At 36.3% G+C, this 22,903-nt stretch overlaps 1 protein-coding gene across 1 annotated transcript; it reads right to left on the bottom strand.

Moving 5' to 3' along the window:
* Nucleotides 1-91: 91 nt before the first annotated feature.
* On the bottom strand, nt 92-20,482 carry LOC109056437 (serine/threonine-protein kinase ULK1-like). The gene is made up of 28 exons (XM_042728996.1): nt 20,015-20,482; nt 19,826-19,918; nt 19,490-19,531; nt 15,917-15,949; nt 15,611-15,647; nt 13,487-13,660; nt 13,041-13,114; nt 12,232-12,333; nt 10,623-10,681; nt 10,036-10,118; nt 9,864-9,914; nt 9,686-9,774; nt 9,268-9,391; nt 9,118-9,163; nt 8,387-8,458; nt 5,746-5,853; nt 5,540-5,649; nt 4,919-4,987; nt 4,727-4,845; nt 4,060-4,235; nt 3,782-3,894; nt 3,482-3,595; nt 3,201-3,367; nt 2,652-2,827; nt 2,398-2,516; nt 2,101-2,258; nt 1,865-2,000; nt 92-1,589 (listed from the first exon to the last, which is right to left on the bottom strand). The coding sequence occupies exons 1-28, from the start codon at nt 20,102-20,104 to the stop codon at nt 1,534-1,536; spliced, it is 2,790 nt and encodes a 929-aa protein (XP_042584930.1). The 5' UTR covers nt 20,105-20,482; the 3' UTR covers nt 92-1,533.
* Nucleotides 20,483-22,903: the final 2,421 nt, after the last annotated feature.

Here is a 22,903-nt window from a genome sequence, read left to right as displayed (position 1 = left end):
ATTGGAGTTAATTCTAGACCCACAATTCCAGTCACTGTTTAAAGACAAGACTTTTCATAGCATATTTCGAAATGAATCAACGTACACAAAGTAAATATAAAAGTGAAATTTATTCAATTACACAAAACCATACCACATGCATTCTGCACATATTTTGCATTTCGGCTTTGTGAATGGAAATAAAAAGACAAAAACACCAGAAAACACAAATACTGTAACAACAACAACATATACAAAATAGTTAATTGTCCTCAATTTAACAGAACTATTATTCTAAAAAAAATGTGTGCACATTCATCACAATAATTCTACAAAACTGACTAAATGCCTTAAAAAACGTTGATATGAAACTTCTTAGCATTCAAGTTAAAAACACCTTTAGAGTTATTGCCATTGGAAAATGCAAAAATAGTGCAAGAAATGAATATGACAAGAAACGCTGGAAGTATAACAGATTGTAAGTCTCTGAGTGTCCAGTGAGATTAAACATGCTAGGTCATTTAAGGCACTATCAAATCACTATAAAAGCTAAAGACCTAGTCATCCCAGCAAGCTCTGCAAAAGTCATTTACTTGCAATAGATTCTAAAGCAAACTGAAAACTAAAACACCACTTTCAGACAGACAGCTAAAACAGATAAATATAAAATGCTACACTCAAGATACTGTCTTTGTATTGCATTTCATTTGACTTTCAGGTGTTAATTAACCCGAAATGAGCCATTAGGCTTGTCTCTGCAGTGGTTCTTTTCAGGCATCTAGAAGGCAAAAGGGTTTATAAAGTGCTTCACTTTATCACACACACAAGTATAACAGTATGATTGTCAATATAATACAAGTCTCAAGTATTTTTTTCCAACCTCATATGACAGCACAAAGACAGTCTTTATCAGTAGGTCTACAAAGGTTTGCCACAATTTTGGTCAATTGCCACATTAGAGCCTTACAGATGTAACACTGAATACTACACATCCACCACCGGCTGCTATTTTAACAACGGTCTGGTGCCCACAGAGGTTTAATTATTAGTCATTATTATGAATTCCCTTCAGATACAGCAGATAATTTCCTCAGAATCATGCAAAAACATGCAGAATAAGTCCATCAAAAACAGAATCATTCCATGTAACTTCATGAGACTAATGCTACAGGCATGTTTTAGTACGACAGAATGAAAAGCATCCAAGCTGTTACTCATTCAGACTCCAACACTGGCTTTAACATTGTAAGTGCCATCATGCATTGGTGTAGATTCAGAGGTCAAAGCATTTAAACATCTATTGTGAACAAAACAGATGTTTAAGTCTGCAGATGTTGCTTTTGTTTATATATACATATATCAATAGAGATTTCATCTCTGTCTATTATGAAAAGTCTTTTCTCACCTTTTTTTTTGGCTTTGGAAGCCAAGTATCACATTTTTAATGAGTGGGTGAGTGTGATTTTTTCTCTTACAGAATTTCAAATGTCAACTGGGATGAAATGAGATGTAGATGTTGTGGGTTTGATGCAGAGCAAAAACAACGAGGGTTTATCACACACATCCTTTGGGCTGGAGGGAGGAGAGCCGCCGCTCAATACACTGTTTACCTACAGACAGACAAACTCAGAGATGAGTCAAATAATTTTTTTACAATTTAAAATAACTTTTATATTTGAATATATATATAATTCCTGTGACAGAAAAGCTGGATTTGCAGCAGCCACTATCTATCTATCTATCTATCTATCTATCTATCTATCTATGAAATAGAAATCTTGTGTAATATCATAAATGTCTTTATTGTCACTTTTGATCATATTAATGCATGTATTAATTTCTTTCCCCAAACTTTTGAATGGTAGTCTATGCGTATCATGCTTACATTTGTTGATATTGTTTAGATCTGCAGTCTCTGTAATAATTAAGGACAGACCCTCCATCAGCAGTAAGGCCTTATGGTATCGCTCTACACAGGTTTCTCCGTGATGAAACATCTCGTCCAGTGCTGCTGTCTGTACCTGATCACATAAGTAACGCAATTCATACTCTGTATTAGTGATATGACACTCGTATGTTTCTCCTTATATTATAAGAAACATAATGCGTTTATGTTCATACCATCTGAATGGTGTGTGTGTAGATGAGTCTCTCGGCAGTAATGCTGTTGATGCGGTCCATCAGTCTTTGTTTGCTGCTGAAGAAGAGCTGGAGTTTCTCAGTGAGAGAACGGCAGGAGTTCACACTCTTCTTATACATCTCGTTCAGCTTACGTACTACTGCAAGTACATAACATGAGATAAAATGACTGTCTTAATTACAGTAAATGCAATTTTTTATTGATCAAATGCAAGTTTTACAATTTTAACTATTTTATATAAAGGCTGTTTCTAGTTTTTCTAACTTTCTATGATGTACCTTGTTTAACAGATCCTGATGGGTAGAGTTTGCCTTCTTTGATCCCAGCCATCGCTGTGTGAAGTGCAGAGGACAGCAGCTCAGCACACTTCATATAGAGGACCAGCTGCTCTGCAGAGCTACATACACATGTGCACATCACTCACAGTGTATAGTGTACATAACACAGACTTCACACGTGTGTGTGTGTGTGTGTGTGTGTGTGTGTGTGTGTGAGTGTGTGTGTTTATGCATGTGACTGAATCAGATCTCACCTCCACTCACGGCTCAGCAGGCTGATTTGGTCGGCCACCATGCTCTGCTCTAAGAATGAAGCATCAAGTGCCATATTCCTTTCAATCCCACTGTCCTTTGTTCCAGCGACCTCTGTGATGCAGTGGGCAAAGGCTAAAATAAAGCGCAGTTGGCTCAGCAAGTCTGTATGCCCCTCCTGTGGTGAAGAAGAGGTAGACATCACATTCTGAAATTAACTTTCAATAAAACACATAATACCAGGTGACACAATAACGAGAATAAAATAGTATACTCAGTTCTGATTGGTCAACAATGAAATTCTATGCTCATATACACTACAACTTCCAAAGTTTGGGGTCAGAAGTTGTTTTTTATTATTAATTAGTACTTTTATTCAGCAATAATGCATTAAAACAGATTTTTAGTAAATACATTTATAATGTTACAAAACCCCTTCAGGATGATGCAAGACCATCTTGGTCATCCTTTATTTTAATATGATAACTATCTGGCTAACTGTCTAATTGATTGTATCCTTCATACATAATGTATTAGCCCAATTATTTTACCTCCATGAGTGTCTCCTCTGGCAGTTCAGGTGGCACAAAGGCCACACCCTCACATAGGTTTTTTGCCATGGCATCTGTGTAACCATATCGCAGACTATCAGGTGAGCTGTAAGCCTCGTGCAAATGACCGTAGGTCCAGCCAGGGCTTGTTGGGCTAGGAGTGCCCACTTCAACAGCAAATGTGGTGAATTGAAGATAAATTGTGAGTACAACAGATACAATAACATGAATATATAACTCTTGTTTTTTAGTCTCGTAAAGAAAAATCATGGAAGTGTCACCTGAGAAGCGTCTAGGTCGAGTGGCGTGAGGAGGTGTGTGTCCATATTCAGGAGAGCCCAGCATGAACACAACTCCAGCAGGGCTGCCTGAGCCATCACTGACACCAGGGGGTGCTAGAGAGAGATCAGGACACAATGCCATTTTAAACAGAATGGAATTTTTTAAACATTATCTATGACTAACTGCAGATATAAAGAAACCATATCAATGAATTTCCACAACATTTCAATAACCATTATAGTCATTTGTGATTACTGGATAAGACAAGATAAAATAAAATAAAAAATAAAGAGCTCTACCTGTTGTGTCCATGGGTTTCTCTGAATTTAAGCTCTCACAGCTGCCCGTGTCAAACTGATGTCCAAACACAGCCTTCAGCAGCTTATCTGAGAGACGGCCGGTACTTAATGACCTACAACAACACAAACGACCCATAAACACAGCTCTAGGGAACAAACTCATCTAACAGCAATCATATCACAGCAGTGATTCCAGTGCTGATGATAAAATATAAATTATCATCATTACTGCATCATAAGCTTTCTTCACCCTCAACTAAAGCCAAGTTGACTAATACCTTTTGACGGTGTCCCTTCTTTCCGCTGGCCTGAGAAGTGGCACGCGGGGCCCTGTAGCTGGGTACTGTGCCAGATCATTCAGGTCAGACATGGTCTTGTTTCGGGTGATCAGGCCTCTCTGAACCAACGCTGCACTTGGAGTTTGACCAGAGATGGGTCGCCGACCCAAATCCCACTGAAATGAAATGTAGTTGGATTTTCAGCATCATTACACTGGTCCTCAGTGTCACATGATCCTTCAGAAATCATTCTAATATGCTTCTTTGCTGCTCAAGAAACAGTTCTTATTATTATCAATGTTGAAAACAGTAATATTTTTGTGGAAGCCTGATACTTTTTTTTCAGGATCCTTTAATAAATAGAAAGTTCACAAAGCACAGAATTTATTTAAATTGTAACATTAGAAATATATTTACAGTCTATTTTGATCAATTTAATGCATCCTCACTGAAAAAAAAGTATTAATTTCCTTAAAAAAAAAAAGAAAAAAAGAAAAACTTAATATCATACCTAAAAGACTGGCCAAATACTCAGATAAATGCGTTTTAAATGCAATCATGTTTTATACATAGCTCTGTGTTAAATCTAATGACTATGGTGATGGAGCTGTTTTTATATGTTGTTATGCTATGCTATGCTATGCTTTATTATGTTACAGTTACTCACTCTGTGCACAACCGATTCTGGATTGTGCCGATGACCTCGAAGTCTGTGGGTTTGGTTTTTGTCCATGGCTGTGATGTCAGTGAAGAGAGGAGAGACCTGACCGGGCTGTTTATACACATCTGAGAGACAGTTGGAAAGTTAGAACGAGAAATCTTAAAAATCAAATTGATATGCAGTGAAATGGTATTTTACCTGCGGTATGCAACCCTGTCCTGCTGCCAACAGGTTCAGGCTGATTGGGTGTTTCCGGAACATTTCCCACTGAAAAAGGAAAAAAAACAACACATCAGTTTATTATATTTTATATGATAAGTATCTTATATGTGTTTTTTTTTTTGTTTGTATCTTCTATTATGTTTATATGTAATTTTATTATTTACAGATATTTTGAATATCCTTGGGGAAAAAAACCCTGAGCTTTTATTTTTATATTTTTCATTTCATTTTAATTTTAGTAAATATTTATTATTCATATAACATTTATATATAGCTGTAATTATTTTTATTTGAGTTTTCGATTTAGTTCTATATGATCAGTATCTTCTATATGATCTTCTATATGATTCTATATGATTATGTTTTTTTTATTTTTTGTTGGAGAGTTTTAATTTCAGTTGAGTTAACAAAAACAACACTGATCTCCATAACTGTGTTAATGTGTTAAGGGTTTTCAAAAATGATTTTGATTCAGACGGATTTGCAAAAGATTTCTGTTATTTCCAGCTTCCTATTAAAACTACAGTTAGAGTCTCTTCCTCTATTAGTGATGTATGCAAATCAACACCCAGGTCTGCAGTGAGCTGCTTTATTTACCCTGTGGGGAGGGTAGATATGGTCTGGATCCTCCTGATTCTGAGGAAGCCCTGATTCTCCCACATGTTGGAACCCAGTTTGAGCAGCAGTGTTGTACAGGTGGTTCTGTCCTGAAATTAGATAAATAAAGGAATGCATTAGGGAAACACAAATGCATTTATGTATCTAATTAATATGAGAGAGAGCGATATAGAAATAAACCCAACCTGTCAGACACTTGTAGATTCTGCTCCATCCTCTGGTAGTTGTGTTTTTGTGTCGGCACTGGAACAGGCATGGACTGAGCGTAACTACTGGCACACGACTCCAGAGGCCTAGAGAGGAAGAGTGAGAGAGAAGGGGTGATGAGAGTCCACACAGCATGCAAACACCTGCCTAACAATCACCAAAAAAAAAAACACTTTACTTTTTCAAAAATTTATATTACATTAGAAAAGGATTACCTCTATTTTTGAAAACAAGAGCTCTATACCGTGAACTCTTAAACTGACTCTGTCAATATCAATGTGGAATATTCAAAGATTGAATGCTAAAGAGCTCAAACACAGAATTCCAGAAGAGGATCAAGGAGATGGATCTTCTAATTCTACAGGAGACATGGAGCAGGGCAGACACCATCACCCACTGCCCACCCAACTACAGAGAAATCATCCTACCATCACAAAAACTCAACACAGTCCGACAGAGAAGAGACTCAGGATGACAAATCTCCACAACCACATCAACACAGTAAAGCAATGCAAATACTACACCTGGCTTAAAATCCACAAGGAACTGCTCCCATCCAGAAAAGATATATACCTGTGTGCCATATACATCCCGCCATCAGAGTCCCCCTACTACAGCGAAGACACGTTCTCCACATTAGAGGAAGAGACAAGCCACTTCCAGGCCCAGGGAAATGTGCTCATCTGTGGAGACCTGAACGCAAGAACAGGACTACAGCCGGACTTCACCGACACACAAGGGAGCAAATACATCAACAACAAACTGACTGTTATTAATAACACATTCTCCCATATCTACAGAAATAACCATGATCATATAGTAAATAAGAATGGGAAAGACCTCCTGCAGCTCTGTCAAAGCCTGGGTCTGTATATCATCAATGGTAGGTTACGAGGAGACACTTTAGGGAGATTCACATTTTGCTCACCTCTGGGGAACAGCACAACTGATTATATGATAACAGACATAAATCCTTCGTCTCTCAGATCATTCACTGTTAGAGAACTAACCCCTCTGTCTGATCACAGTCAAATCACTGTGTATCTCAAAAATACTGAAAATAACATTAACACAAAGCCCAGTAAACTGTACAACATCAGAAATCCATACAGATGGGCTGAAAACATTAATGAAGGTGTCAATCTTGCGGTCAAAGGTTTAAATTACATATTTGAAAAATCAGCAAAACAATCCAAATTGAAAACAAAAAATGGAAAAAAACAAATACCCAAAAATGACAAAAATTGGTTTGATCAGGACTGCCAAACTATTCGCAAAAAACCGTGAACACCGTCTTCTTTACTGTGAAACACTAAAACAATACAAACATACACTCAGAACCAAAAAAGCACAATACACCCAAAAACAACTCAAAGTCAGTGAAACAAACCAATTTTGGAATAATTGGAACAATCTGAAAAAAACTAACACATGCAGGGCAGAATAAGGCAAATATCCTCTAATCATAAAGATACAAAAAAGGGCAGTTAAATTCTGGAAACATCTGAAACTCAGTGACCCCTAATCATATCATTATAAAGCCCTGCAATACCAAGAGATGAGCAAAGAAAGCAAGCCCCTCCCTCAGCTGATCCAGAGCTTCAGTCCTGATGCTTCACTAACATCTACTGATGCTCTGAATCACAACATCAGAATCAGTCAGATTACTGCACTAATCAAACAGAACTACATCTCTCACTGGCAAACCCAAACACAACAACAGAGTAAAATGCAATGCTATTTGGTTCTAAAGAGAGAGTACAGTATGGCAGAGTATCTGTACACAGTGTCAGATAAGAAACTGAGAAGCACGCTGACCAGATACAGACTCAGCGGACACATGCTGATGATAAAGACGGGCAGACACAGAAAAACATGGCTTCCTCCGGAGCAGAGACTATGTTCACACTGTGATCTGAATCAGATGGAAACAGAACTGCACTTCCTAACAGAATGCTCCAAACACACGGACATACGGACAGTGTTCTATGATAAAATACAACAGATCCATCGAAACCGTGTCTGTTAGGAGAACACAAGAACTGCTCTGTGTTTGCTGCTCAATATGTGTCTGCCTGTCACCATAGAAGAGAAAACACTCAACCTGCCCTGATCCGATGTTTTCAGCAAATTTAGATCATGTTATGCCATATTACTGTATTATATTACTTAGATGTATATTTTGCCTAAATACTAATTCATTTTGCACTACATGCTTAATACTTTTTATATATTTGTATTATTACTATTATTCTTTTTCTTTCTGTTAATACATATGTACACTATTTGTAAGCAGCCCAGCTGCAACTGCTTTGGCAATACAAATGTACAGTTTTTGTCATGCCAATAAAGCACACCTAAATTGAAATTGATTGGCATGTCATGTGCACAAACATACATTTAAACCATTTGTTCCCTGGTAGTCTGTGAATTACATTCATCTCTAGAATTCCCGCTTTCTCCGGTAACGTTAACTCAGACAGCAGTCTCTCACTTCACACATGCAAACAAAGCCTATTGTTTAATGTGAGCTGCTCGCCTTCAGAGAGAGTGTGTGTTATGTTTTTACAGTTTCTACAGTATTAAATGCTGATCTCCATACTAAAACACACACAGTACCTGGAAGGGCTTGGGGAGGCTCTGACAGATGGGGAGGATGATGGCGTCCGACCCACAGCCATCAGTAAGCTTCTAGAAATAGTACAAAGACATGTACACAGTTATGTTTAAACCATTCTGCTGTATAATTACAGCACTTTTTAAAAATGTGGGTTTGCAAGATTTCTTAATGTTTCTGAAAGAAGTCTCTGATGCTCACTTTGCCATCACAGTAGTAATTTTTAATTCAGTTTTAGTAGCAATTTTAGTACTTCAATTTAAACTTAAAAAACTAATAAATTAAGTTTGAATTTAGTTTGTTAAATAGAAGTTTTCAATCTAAAATGTCTATTTTTTAGATTAAATTATCCATTTAACTTTTAAATTTAAAATATCTCTTTGTTTAATTAACCTTTTTAACATTTTTAATAGCAATTTTAGTTAACAGTAACAATACTGATTTTCCAGCTATTTGTAATTAATGTCTTGATTTGCAAAATAATCGTTTATACATGTCTAAAACACAGGAGTAAATAATTTTTTTTGTTAAAAATATATAAAAAACTTATTTTATATTTCACAATATTACTGTTTTACAGTATTTTAATCATTACAACCTTAATGTTCATAAGAGACTTCTTAAAAAAAACCTTTAAACTTTTGAACGGTAGTACAATTAACTACATATGCTATGTGCGTGAGCCCTGTCACTTTAACACTTAAAGGCATGGAAAAAATGTAAACCCACTTACCCGCTGTGCATCAGACTGTCCTGCCCTCCTGCACTGACTAGTTCACCTGCAAGAGTTATCAGATCGAGATTTAGTATTTGTGCAAATAAAGCAGTTTTGTCTTTTACTTTGGATTCAAAGTAGGTCAAAGCGTGCGAAAGCTCATCTTACTGGTGAACTGAGCCGGCACCATTACAAAGTCATCAGAGTCTGAGGATGATGAGTCTTTCAGCAGGGAACCTGGAGATGGTGTGGGGTTCGTTTGAGGGAGGGGCCTCGGAGCTTCAGTTTCAGACTGTCACGAAAAAACTTCATATACATTACTGTTCAAAAGGATTCTTTGATGAATAGAAAGTTCAAAAGAACAGCATTTCTTTGAAATAGAAGTTTTCTTTAACATTATAAATATGTTTAGTGTCACTTAAGAACAATTAAATGCATCCTTCCTGAATAAAAGTATGAATTTCTCAAACTTTTGAATGGTAGTGTAGCTATATGCTACTGTATACACTATATATGGAGCATGAAAATCACAGTACACCTCAAAGAGATCCTAAAATTCATGCATCACGTGCTGTTATTGTGGTACCTGAGTAGGAGTGAGGCGAGAGTTTGAGGAACCGCTGCTGGAGCTCCCAGAGGCAGAGCTGGGATAGGCGGGCATGGGCACTGGAGAGGCTAACAATATAATGAACAAACTGAAATCTTACTGCAACCAAAACTATAGCAGATCTGGATAAACAAAGTGATGTACATCACAATCTTACATTTCTTCATGGATGTACTAGCCTCCAGGAAAGGATGGTGGAAAAATTCATCTAGAATAGACCATAATCCCTTTATTATAATCATTTCCTTGAAACACAATGTCTCAGTTTTATGATTTGCTAACAAGTGTTGTAAAGTCAAGTGTGTGATTGTGCACGTCTGTCCACTGACCGAAGTCCATGCGCTCCCCATGGTTCCTCTGCAGCAACCCAAGGAGAAGGTGCCTGAGGTGACTGGAGGTTTCTCGTGGAATCCTGGGAATATGGAAAAACAATGAGAGAAAAGAAACTAGTTCTACTGCAGCATCCTGTGGGGGTTTTATCAAAAACATATAAATATGAGATATGATTAATAAGATTTGTAAAACACAGTAAAATTAGTAATATTCTGCAATATTATTACAATTTAAAATGACTTTAAAATACAGCTGAATAGCTGAATTTTCAGCAGCCATTTCTCTGGACCTAAATATCACATGATCCTTCAGAAATCATTATGATATGCTGATTATGAAAAGAAAAGAATAGCATTTATTTGAAATAGAAATCTTTTGTAACATTATAACTTTTGCTCAGTTTCGTTATTCCTGAACAAACGTATTATTCTCTTGAAAAAAATCTCTCCAGCCCCAAACAACTTTTGAAAGGTAATCTGAAGTTGTCAAATTTATGACACCTGGGACCTTTGCGCCTGTTGTGGCCAAACTAAACTGGATCATGTTGACTGATGACTAACATACCGTCCTCAGGGTCACTTACCTGGGACTCAGGCTCCGGTTCCTTTCATAGAACTGCCGCAGTTCCTGAGGAGTATTCGCCTGGAAAAGATTTTAGATTTTATTGACATCATTATTACTTCTTGATCATCTGCACAACTTTAATGGACAATACTGAGTTATAGTTTGTGGTGAGTACTGAGCAGTTCATAACATGGTATAACTGCATTCATCTTCGTAAACTCTTGCTGTTTGGGATGTAAACACATTTTTTCCAGGTCTGAGGTTAAATCTTAAGCTTGAGCGTCTGTTTCAACAAATCATAAAGGCTTTCTAATGGCTGCAGGAACAAGCACTTGAAGCAGTATTTCCATGCAGGAGGAGATAAACACACGGGTTAGGATAGAGACAACTGTGATCTAAATGAACTCAGCGACCCATCTTGACCCATTCACAGACTGACATTGCATTACAGGACTTCTTCTAAAAGCTAAAAATACAAACCCATAAATAGATGTGGTTGTGACCGTGTAATCAGACGGGGTTCACATGTTAGCCGTCTGGACTCTGGAAGCTGTATAACCAGGGGTCAACTGGGTAAACTTTACCCACAAATCAGCCCTGCTAACAGCAGCACCTGGCTAAAAGCTTAGCTGAAAAATCCAAATAATACTTAATGGCATGCGCGTTGTGTTTTGAATTTTAAAAACAAACTAAAGACCAGCCTGAGGCAATATTCAGTGGAAGTATTGCAGTAACAAACTACACACACATGCATATTTTGCAATATGATCATCACAAAGAAAAAAGAAGAACTCCCTGTTCTGGTAGTGAGACTACAGAGAAGCCACCCATGTGAATGGGCATGTGTGTATTTATGGGTGTGAGTGTTTGTTAGTAAACTAGAGGGTGTGTTTAGTTGCAGAGGCATGTGGTTTTGTTATCAGTAAGATGTCACAATCATGTTTCACACTCTACGGGGCATAAACAGCTAAGTGGTGCCAGCCAGCTGCAATTCAAGCGTTCCAGAACAATCAGGACTGACGCAGTAGACACTAACATTCGGTGGCATTCCTTGCATTTCTCCTTGATAGCAATATGCTACCACTCAAAATTTGTAGTTAAAAAAACCCCAAATTTAATTCTATGCTTATTAATACTTATTCAGCAAGAATGAATATTTTGAATAAATGCTGTTTTGAACAATACTATTAGGCATACAATAAAATATACAAAAATGTGAATCTAAAATAAAATATTACATTTTAAATAATATTGCACAATGTTATTGTGTTTTATAATATTTTAGCCTATAATGTAGCCTTGGTGACCATAAAAGACTAAAGCATTTTAAAACTTTCTTCCATGAAAATTTTTCAGCGAATAACAACTTAAATTCTGGTCTTTTCCTGAGACATGACGATGAGTAAATGATGAAAGGATTTGAATTTTTAGTGAACTTTCCCATTAAATCAATCTACAATGTATAAAGAGGAAGTCCAAGAATATATAGGGGAGAATTTAAAACCATGACCACAGAAGCATCCACAAATGAAGGAGCGAGATGAGTGCGAATATCAGATAAAAAGATGCTTTCTCTTTTAGGGTCATGCATCAAGTCTGTTTTTGCTAGTGATGGGTATGTTACAGACCTGAAATGGGGCTTTGCCGGTCAAGCACTGGTAGATGATGGTCCCTACACTCCACAGGTCAGCTTTGGCATCATAATTCTGTGACATGATAACCTCAGGAGCCTGTAAAAATAAACAAGACGAGTAGCAGTCTCAGTATTTTGCTGTAGTCACTCAAAAATATCTAGAGTAAGTCTGTATATCTAACACTTGGTTATTTTATTTTGAGAAATAAAATCAGTACTTTATTGTGACATATACTGTAAATTTCCTGTAGGGCTACAGGATTATGAAATCCATAAAGGCTGCAATTTAATTAAATAAATACATGTGCCGTGTATTTTAGAGTGAAGCGCGGCACTATGTTCTTTTACACACATGCAGCTCATGATCTGGAGTTTTCAGTGTCTCAGAGCAGCTCGGTTCAATGCATTTAGGAATGCAATACGCACTAACATCTTCCCATACTTGTAAGGAGAAGCATTTATAAACCAGCGGTTGCCAACCAAAGAGAAGATTTAAGGTGACTAAATTAAAACCATAGCTGTAAAATAAAATCAATATTTTTCTTAAATACCTTTTTTTCAGGGAAAAAATTAAATAATATTCATTAATATTAATATTTATAATTTTGTTTAATAATTTCATTAATTAATGATAATATCATCTTAATACTTTAATAAAATAATAAAAATACTTACTTTTATTAATACTTAGTTTTTTAATCACATTTTAAATTGAAATTGCAATTAGATTTTTCTTTCCCCAAGTCATGCAGCCCTATTTTCCTGAGAATTTGGATAATATAAAACCTGATGTCAAGCACTCACCATGTACATTGGAGAGCCACAGAGTGTAGCAGCCATCGTGTTTCCCTGCAGATACCGTGCAAAGCCAAAATCAGCTGGAGAGAGAGGGAGAGAGAAAGAAAAATCAATGTATGGTGCTAAGCACTACATTTGAGCGCTTGTTTTGGTAGTGAAAGATGGTGCACAAATGTTTACAGTGTGTGTCTTTTTTGTGTACAGTGAGTGTCTTTTAGCTGTTTGACTTTACACAGCTATGTAGTGTCTACAAAACACTCAAGAGCAAACAGAACAATGTCGTCAACACCTAAAACAAACCGCAGTCATAACAAAAGAACAAAAACACCACAACCAAGCACTGCCAAAGCTGATAACTCATAATCTCATAGCCTCATAATCAGTACAAACTGTTCCTAACCAGTCTTTGCGTTTCCTTCAGTAGAAGGTATACTCTGACCCGGCACACTCACCCAGTTTGATGCAGATGTTGTTGGGGTTGGACATGCGCCCAGTGCTGTACGAAAGGAGAATGTTTTGGGGCTTCAGGTCACGATGGACGATGCCTTTACTCCTTAAAACACTCATGGCTCCCGCTAACTGCTGCAGCAACACACGGATCGTGTCCTCGCTCAGAGAGCCTTTAGCTATGGAGAAAGAGTTAGGAGCAATAACCATTTTAATTTCAGAATAGGATTATTCTGATGAAAACACTTTGAATTGTGGGATATTACAATATGTTTACAAAGAGTTGGCATCTAGCAAAAACAAGAAGTCTGGCTGGCATCCACCTCCAAGAACCCAAGCCCCCCACCCCCACCCACCCCCTCTCTCGGGTCACCTCTTTCCTTCCCCTCAAAACATGCTTGTTTCAGTCTTATTTTTAGCCCCCATGTTTTTCCACTGCAGGACAGGGCAGATAACAGACTGACAGGTGGATGAGGTCAGGCTGGGGCTTGAGTTTCAGCAGGGGATCTTGGAGTCTGTGGCAAGAGGTTAGCGGGTGAAGGCAAACACGACCCCTGATGAGGCTGGCATGGGACCTAACAACGCTACAAATCTGACGGCTTAAAATAAGAGTGGCCAATGCAAACATGGTAAATGTAGCCACCCTGGAATCTTTATGGTTAGATGAAGATGTATTTTAACTCTGAAGAAGTGTGTGTGTGTGTGTGTGCTGTGAGCGGATGAGACCACTTCCAAAGGGGCTCTATTTGTGGCAGCACATGTGTAAAACAAGCTATTCTCAGAGGTCCTGAATTATCTTTCTCTGGAAAGATCAGGCAAGTTGTTTGTTTGCTGAAAATGTCTCTGCAGTTTCAAGAGCGAGTCCAAGGCCAAAGAAAGTTTGAGGCTTCAACCTTCGAAAAAACGGACTTTGGTCTAAAATTCTGTCAACAATCAATCTTTATTATATAAACTTTAGGATGCATCATCCTTTTGTAAATCAACAAGATGTTGATGAATAAACAATGCAGAAATGTTATTCTAAAAAGGACACAGAAGGACAATATATCAAGCATGCTTATTATAATTCATTAAAACTATTCAAATATTTTTGTTAACTTAAAGCTAAAATAAAAGATAAACATCAGATGAAAAACTAACAAAATCAGAAATGTTGCCTTGGTGACTAACTGAAATATGATGAAATTGAAATAAGCTGATTAAAACACTAAAATTGAAGTCAACTTGAATTTTTACTTTAGCACAACTTTAAAATTGAAGTTGAAGCACTAAAATTAATATCTAGAAATAAATTTAAATTTAACTAAAACGGAAATATATCAAATTAAAAAGAAAATATAAAAATAAAAGCTTATTCAAAATAGTAAAAACAAACAAACAATACTAGTATATGTATATACATATATATACACACATACATATATACATCATATATCATTTACAGACATACAGACAATATTATTTTTTTATTCAGTATCAGCTGCTACTGGATATATATTGTCTGATATTGGCTATTCAACTGGTCATGCCCATTTTCAATATTTATAATACATAATAGTATATTATATTATATTATATTATATCTAAACACTGTAAAAACACTAATCATTTAGTAACACTGTTAAATGTAATTTATTAATTTTCACAGTTTACATTACAATGTTGTGATGCCTAAATTTACTTTCACTTTTACTTTGCATTTATTAGCTGGATTTAGGTTTTTGCATTTACATTTTTATGATGTCGTAGAAACAATACACTTTTCAATATCAACTATGAAATTAAAATAATTATTAGTATTGGCCAGTATTCTTAATACATCTCAATTTGCCAACAACTGCATACAGGACAGGTTCAAATCATTGTGTTGTGGAGCCTCTGTGCTGCTCCAAAGTCTGTGTAAAGGTTCTACAATACAATCTGCACTAAACTATGTCTACTCTGACCAGCTACAGAAATAGACCACGGAGGTATAACAACATGGAAAAATTAGACACCTCACTTGTACAATTATCCAAAGCTATTATTTACTAAGCTGTAATTATAACAATTTCCTAATCTGTAACAACCAGTAGCACATTTAATGGTGAAGTACAGATGACAGGTTGAAATGAGGCTAGTGTACTTACAGTGTAAATACTCAGCCAGGTCTCCTCCATTGCAGTACTGTAAGAGGAAACAAACAAACACTGTAAATGTACAGTCAACACAAAACAAACTCTCTTCAAAAAAAATAAAAATAATCACAATAACACAAGGGCTTCAAATGGCTTTATGCTGACAATAATAACAGAGAGGTTTGAATTAAGCTTAGCATAAAGGACATCCTGCAAGGGGAGGTGAAATTTGACCTCTGATATTTTTCTCTACATCACAAGTCTATTTTGAGGTTTACAGTGGGTATGTGAGAGGTGCAGCTCGCCATCTTGACTCACCTCCATGACAAGATAGACACATCCCGATATCTCCTGCAGACAAAGACATGTGACGCACCATTAAACATTTACAATTGATTATATTAAAGAAACACCCAGCAACATGCCACGTGACAGCCATGGCACGAACTCTTCATTGTCTAGATGAGGACAGACCTCGGGCTGGACTCACAACAGATGTCACTGACTCACACTGACTCATCATACAAAGCCTTCACTCACCTAAGCTTTCTATGAATAGTCTGTTATTATAGCGTCAACTCACAAGCAATACAAATCACAGTGTGTGCCTGCATTTCATTACATATTGTATGCACTCTTTCAGGCACAGAAATATCTTATTATGTTAGATTTTTTCTTTTTTGTAAAAACTTTAATGGGTACGTAGGGCAGGAAAATGTCATGCACAGGAGGTTATTATGTAGCTATAGTTTTTTTTTTTCTTTTTGGTTTAAAGTTGGTTTCAAACAGTCTGTTCAAGCTAAAAATTAAACTGCTTAATTCATATGGTGCTGTATTTCATTTGTAAAGTCCAAACAATACAATAATAATAATAATAATAACAATAATAATAATAATAATAATAATTATTATTATTATTATTATTATTATTATTATTATTATTACTATTACTAATTATAAACTGTTTATAAAATTGTTGTAAATTAATTACAATAACCGTTGCAAATTTAAAAGAAATGTAAAATGAGTATGAAGTAATAACAAGAAAAACATTACCAAATAATAATAAAAATAATTATTATTATATTTAATAATTAATATTGGTTATTTAAATTAATATTACACTTATTCAAAACCAATTACAAATAATTAATAATAATAAATACATTCATAAAACATAATTATAATAATTACAATAATTAATAATAATTATTCTTATCATTATTCTTATTCTTATTATTGATGAATCGTGTGGATGTCCAACTGTGTTCATTTAATAATAGTAATATATTTGGCCGTATTTCAAACCCTTGTCTGTATACCAAGCATGCTTGAAAGACGTTTCTATCTCAGACTACTGAAGATACTATGCTTTTATGCTAATCAGTGCACAAAATAAATACACACACAGTGCAACAAAATGCTCTTTACTGACCAAATCAAGACTACTGAGAGGCTCTTGTAGTGTAATAGTGACTAGGAGAAACCACCTCAAAAATGGCCTTTGACTTCTAGCCTGCATAATCAAACCTGATGTGGATTCTAGATGGTTTGTTACCCCTTCATGTCCGTGTATATTACTGTAGAAATTCTGCTTCTGAAAAGTTTAATGAAGCAAATCAATATGTCCACACCCAGGCCAAGAGCCATGGTGACCAGTCTGAATGAGGCATTTACTTGGCCCGCTTGTTGTGCAACAAAGGTCCCATTTGGCCGAAGTCCATGCAGGGCCTGCGTGTTGCCACAGTCAGGACAGAAGAAGGAGGTGTTATTACCCACAGCTGACTGACGTACAGATCAGCAGCCGGCCGGCGTGACAGACTGTTGGGAGCAGCGTGCTTTAGTGAGCATGTCTATTTAAATAGCATATTACACAAGCAAACAGAATTGTTTCATAAAAGATAACAGTTCCTTATGACTCCAAAGTTGTGTAACAGCTATTTTATAAGAGTGAAACAATTATTATGGATAAAGGTTTAAAGTTAAGCTTGCCCTGTATGTGTGTGTGTGTGTGTGTGTTGAACCAGTGAGAAATGAAACCAGGCCATCAGCAGTAATGCAAAGTAAACTAAGTAAAGCCCTGCCCAAGGCTACAGAGCAGACATATTAACCAGGCCCTGGAGACGACTGTCAAAACATTATGATCCATTAGCACACAATGCAAAGGAGTTTTGCAACAACAAAAGACTAAAACAACATAAAGCTTAATAAAGAAAGTTAAAGGTTTCCATGAGTGTGATATGGGGGATGAGAGTTGGGTTTCACTGACTAAGCGCAAGTGTTATTTCCTGTGCTATTTTTCAGCTTTCATGCAAGACAGCTGCCATCAACCTGTGCACATTGTGTTGTCAGGTGGATCTACTGCTTGACGGCTGTCTGCTGAACAGCAGATTGACCCTGGTGGACAAACCCAAGACAAACCCTGTAAGTGCTGGCCAGATGTAAATTAGACTGATACTGGAGCCAGTTAAAGGGGGTGGTCCTATAATTGCAAGCTTGTGTAGTATCAGATGCACCTGTTTCAGTTCTAACAGTGTGTGAAGCAAGATGGAGTGAGCATGAATTATTAGTGTCAGGTCATTCTATGAGGATATTGTGGTGAGAGGTTTGATTTATTATACAGAGTGGTTCGTTCAACTGCAATTCAGTGAAAAGTTACAATTTAAAAGAGCAATCTGGGACTAGATGCCTTGTGCAGTGAAGTACTGCAGCTACACTAAAAATAATCATTTAATTAACAATTTATTTTAATTATACCTTAATTTAGATCTGAGACTTCCTAACTTTTGTGTCAGCTGAAGCCCTTTGACTTGTGATATATTTAAACACCCCCTGAGATTTTAAGTTAATATTTCAATAATTTAACAAAACATTAACATGTTGAAACTCCCCTTTTATCGGTCAATGACATACAGGTAAATATTATGTTGTGTTTTATTTTGATGGTTTTCCCCTTTAATTTATATATTAAAACTATAATTAAAATGTATTAATTAATTAAATAAAATTATATATTATAGGTTATATAATTTTATTCGTAATTAAACTAATATACAACAATTATTTTTTTAATTTAACTTCATTTGTTCTTTTATTTTGTCTTCTGGTATTTTAACAGTACAAACAATCTAAACCTGTCATACTCGCTCAAGGGCACAACACCGCAGGATGGAAGGTGTAACACAATGTGTTGTTTTTTTTAATCTCTCCACACCTGAGACAGCCACCTGTCATCAGATCAGCCTGACTGCCTGGAGTCCTGTCCTCTATTCATTAAGATACATTGATAAGGGTATCCTACATCAGACAACGTCTGTTCTGTATGCAAATGATAGAGACAGGCAGTTAAATGGGTGTGCTTGGCTGGCAGGTGCTGGCTAATGCATGCACAGGTGTCAGGTGTATGCTTCAAAAGACATATAGACATCTGTCAAGGCTGCCATTGTTTATTGCCTGTTTACTTTTAGTACTTTAGCCACAAGAGATATTTGAGATGATTCATTTTCTGTGCCTCTCACGGAGCCCAGTGTGAAATTTAGATAAGGATTCGACTGTTTCTGATGCAAGAGAACGCAACATGAAATCATTACTCATGGTGAGTCATATTTAGCCCACATCTATTCACTATGGCTAAAACTACTGATAAATTGCACCTAGGGCGTGACGTCAGGGGCGGGCCTTAACGTTTAACCAATCAGATGAAGAGAACTGTAGCCATAACATCAACACTGGGCCATGCGATATTCGAGTTATAAATATCTTTAGTAACATGGAAAAAGCTGTATGTTTCAACAGACTAGAAACCACCTGAGATAACACAGTTGGCTTATAAATACAGTTAGAACAACTAAATTTTGCCCTAGCTATAGCAAACAATTAGTAGGTACATACCTGAAAGTCCAGTAAACTGACAATGTTCTCATGTTTCAGCTCCTGGTGAAAACACACATTCACTATATTAGTGAGCAGAAGTCATAGATGCAATTGCTTTTGTAAGGAGCTGATGATATTTGCTAAACCCTTTACACTGATTATATAAACAGCTAACAGTTAAACGTTGTTTGGCCCACGTAGAAGCCTTTCAGATAGCAAGAAGTCGAGATTCGCAATGTTTACTATACATCTGCGGATATTTAATAGATAAACAAATACATTCAATTAAATAAATAACATTAAAAGTATAGCGAGCACAACTGTGCGTACACAAAGCGTAACTACGAAGCTCACCTTTAATATCCGGATTTCTTTTCCCAGGAGCGACTGTGATTTGGCGAGGTTTTTCTTGTTAATGCATTTCACCGCCACTTCAAAATCATGTTTCTGTGAATAAAGACATCGATTTACGTTATGACATAAAAAGTCGCAGTATACAGCTTAACTGGCATCAGCTTTCCGAAATGTAGATCTTAGCGTTACCTGTTTATGTCTTCCTTTGAACACCACAGCAAAAGCGCCGTGTCCTATCAAGTCCTTCCTGCTGAACTCGAACTTTCCAACGCTTTCCATCGCGTGTAGACTTTAAATCTGCTCAGTAAATCTACAGGTGAGAGGTCGGGGTGTGAGGGATCTGTGTGTGCGCCCAGCACAGGACAACTGGACCCGTGTATCGCTTCCCATCCGCTGCTTTGCACCCAAACAAGCTGACACTTCGGTCATGATCGGCATTCGCTACCTGCTTGTTAATAAAAACAAAGTCACTGTCATCTTGATCGTATTATGTTAACACTTTGTTCAAAAGCATGTCACCAAGCGTACAAAAGTGTACTAAATTAGATTCGAAAACTGTCAGAAACAGCCTCAGGTTCAGAGTCGTATACTGCGCTATTTTGATCGTCACTTGCTAAACAAAGCTTGAAACTTGCGTGCGCATGCGCACTAGCGCTCTGTCCGCACACCAGTGACTTGATGTGCGCATGCGCACGGGTCAAAATGTTAACCCTCGTGAACTGCTGATGTTGACTTCAGTGTGTGGACAAATACACACTACTGGTCAAAAATATTATTTGCAAGAAGTTTCTTATGTTCACCAAGGCGACATATGCTTAATCAAAAATACAGTACAAAGCAGTAATATTGTACAATATTATTACAATTTTAAATGTTTACTTTGTAATATATTTTAAAATGTCATTTATTCCTGTGATGCAAAGCTGAATATTCAGCAGACAGTCTTCAGTGTCACATGATCCTCCAGAAATGATTCTAATATGCTATTATATGATTTGGTGCTCAAGAACCTTTTATTATTATTATTAATGTTGAAAACAGCTTTTGCTGCTTAATATTTTGGTAGAAACTGTGACACTTTATTTTTTAAGATTCTTTTATGAACAGGCCTAGTTCAAATATCAAGTTAATGAATCCTTGCTGAATAAAAGTATTAAAAGTTCTTTTCTCTCTGTTTAAAAACCTTACATACTTTATACAGCCATTCACAACTTTTAAAAAAAAAAACATTAAGAAGCAAAAACTGTTTTCAGCTCGTATTAAATTTATTGTTAATTTATTATTGTTTTAATGTATTTTAATTAAATAAATGAAGCCTTGATAAGCAGAGGAGACTTATTTCAAAACATTAAAAAATCTTGATTATTCCAAACTTTTGGCCAGTAATGTAAGTTAATATACTACTACTACCACAACCACTATTACTTATATTAAAAATAATAATAACAATAACAATAACAGCAATTATTTATTATTATTAATATATCATGATGTACATTAATACCATTATCATAATTACTAAATTACAGATTAAAAACAGTAAAATTAAAGAACAATTTACCTGTTATATTCTATTCAAATCCATAAACAAATGTATTTATTTATTTATTTACGTATATGTTTGTATGTATGCATGTACATGGTAACAAATGTTACATAACCTGTCTGTCTGCAAATTAGAAAGTTACACAACATCACAGAGTAAGTCAAAGTCAGAAGATCATATAAATCTAACATTATCAAGTGATAATAAAATCGCATAATAACACAAAGAAACGACTGCCTCTAAAGCACGAGTCTAGACAAAGATGCACTTTTCCTCTTTTCAGACCTAGATCTAGACATGAGAATGTTGCCCTCTTGTGGTATAATTGCATTACTACACTCGCACACACTAATCACAGTAAATGCAATGCATTTACTCTGGAAACAAGTCAGAGACTGAACATTACGTTTTGATAGATAATCATGTACTAGCCAAAAGTTGTATTTAGATAAAAATATGTAGCTATTATTAAAATATATCGGTGTTGTTAAAGCCTATTAACGACAGCTTAGACAATCCTTGGTTTGTGAGATGTATGACTAGTTAGAAATGTAGTTTTTAATTGTTTTTGCTCTGCCTTTTTGTTTTAATGGGAACGAATTAGACTGATGGCATCTTTTCCCTATCCATGTAACAGGAAATTTAGTCCATAAGGAGTGCATTAAAAGCTCGGCAGCATTCCCAAATGATCCACTTCAGGACCAGGAACAGTTTTCCATGCCGTTTTTCAGTAAATCACATTAAGGAGTCCTGGTCATTGTCTTCTCTTTTGGACGTCACATACTGTTTACATCACCCTATTCATTGAATGAATAAGAGCATTATGCGAGCACTCTGCCTGGGCTATTATATCATTCATAATATTAAATTGAACGTTTGGCATACAAATACCTCCACCCCAAACCTAATGATATACGATACTGGTCGATCATTATTCATATTCTGCTCCCCTTCTGCCCATAAAACACGTGTGGCTGATAAGCAGCACTCCTTTAAACTCACATTTGAAAAAGCCGCCTGGGAGCTTCGTCTGTCATTTGCAGTGAACGTAATCAATAAGTCTGCATAATCTGATTTTGTATCTCCGATCTCCACCCGGTCACGCTGCAATCGGCCAAATCTAAGAGACATCGAGCATGTAAGAGGTTTTTAATGTGTATCACCAACTCTAACGTGAGCCATGATGATGAATCCTACAGAACAAGCGTCATTCTCTCCAGTCCTGTCTTGGCAAAAAGCAGTAAAACGTTATGAGACTAAAGTTCAGTCCTGTTTGTTTTTCATTCTACTGTCTGCGGTCTGTTGAATTCTGTGGGTGTTATAACACTGGTCATAACTTTTTAGATACGCTACCGTTCAAATAGTGTATGTTTTTAAAAAAAATATATTAAGCAGCACATGATAATAATAAGAAATGTTTACTGAAGAGTAAACAATCATATTAGAATGACTTCTGAATAATCATGTGACACTGAAGACTGCAGTAATGATGCTGAAAATTCAGCTTTGCCATCACAGGAATACATGCCATT

The sequence above is a fragment of the Cyprinus carpio genome, chromosome B8, assembly GCF_018340385.1.
Source record: "Cyprinus carpio isolate SPL01 chromosome B8, ASM1834038v1, whole genome shotgun sequence".
In the NCBI taxonomy this organism is placed as follows: domain Eukaryota; kingdom Metazoa; phylum Chordata; class Actinopteri; order Cypriniformes; family Cyprinidae; genus Cyprinus; species Cyprinus carpio.
This window is presented reverse-complemented; position numbering and strand designations above follow the sequence as displayed.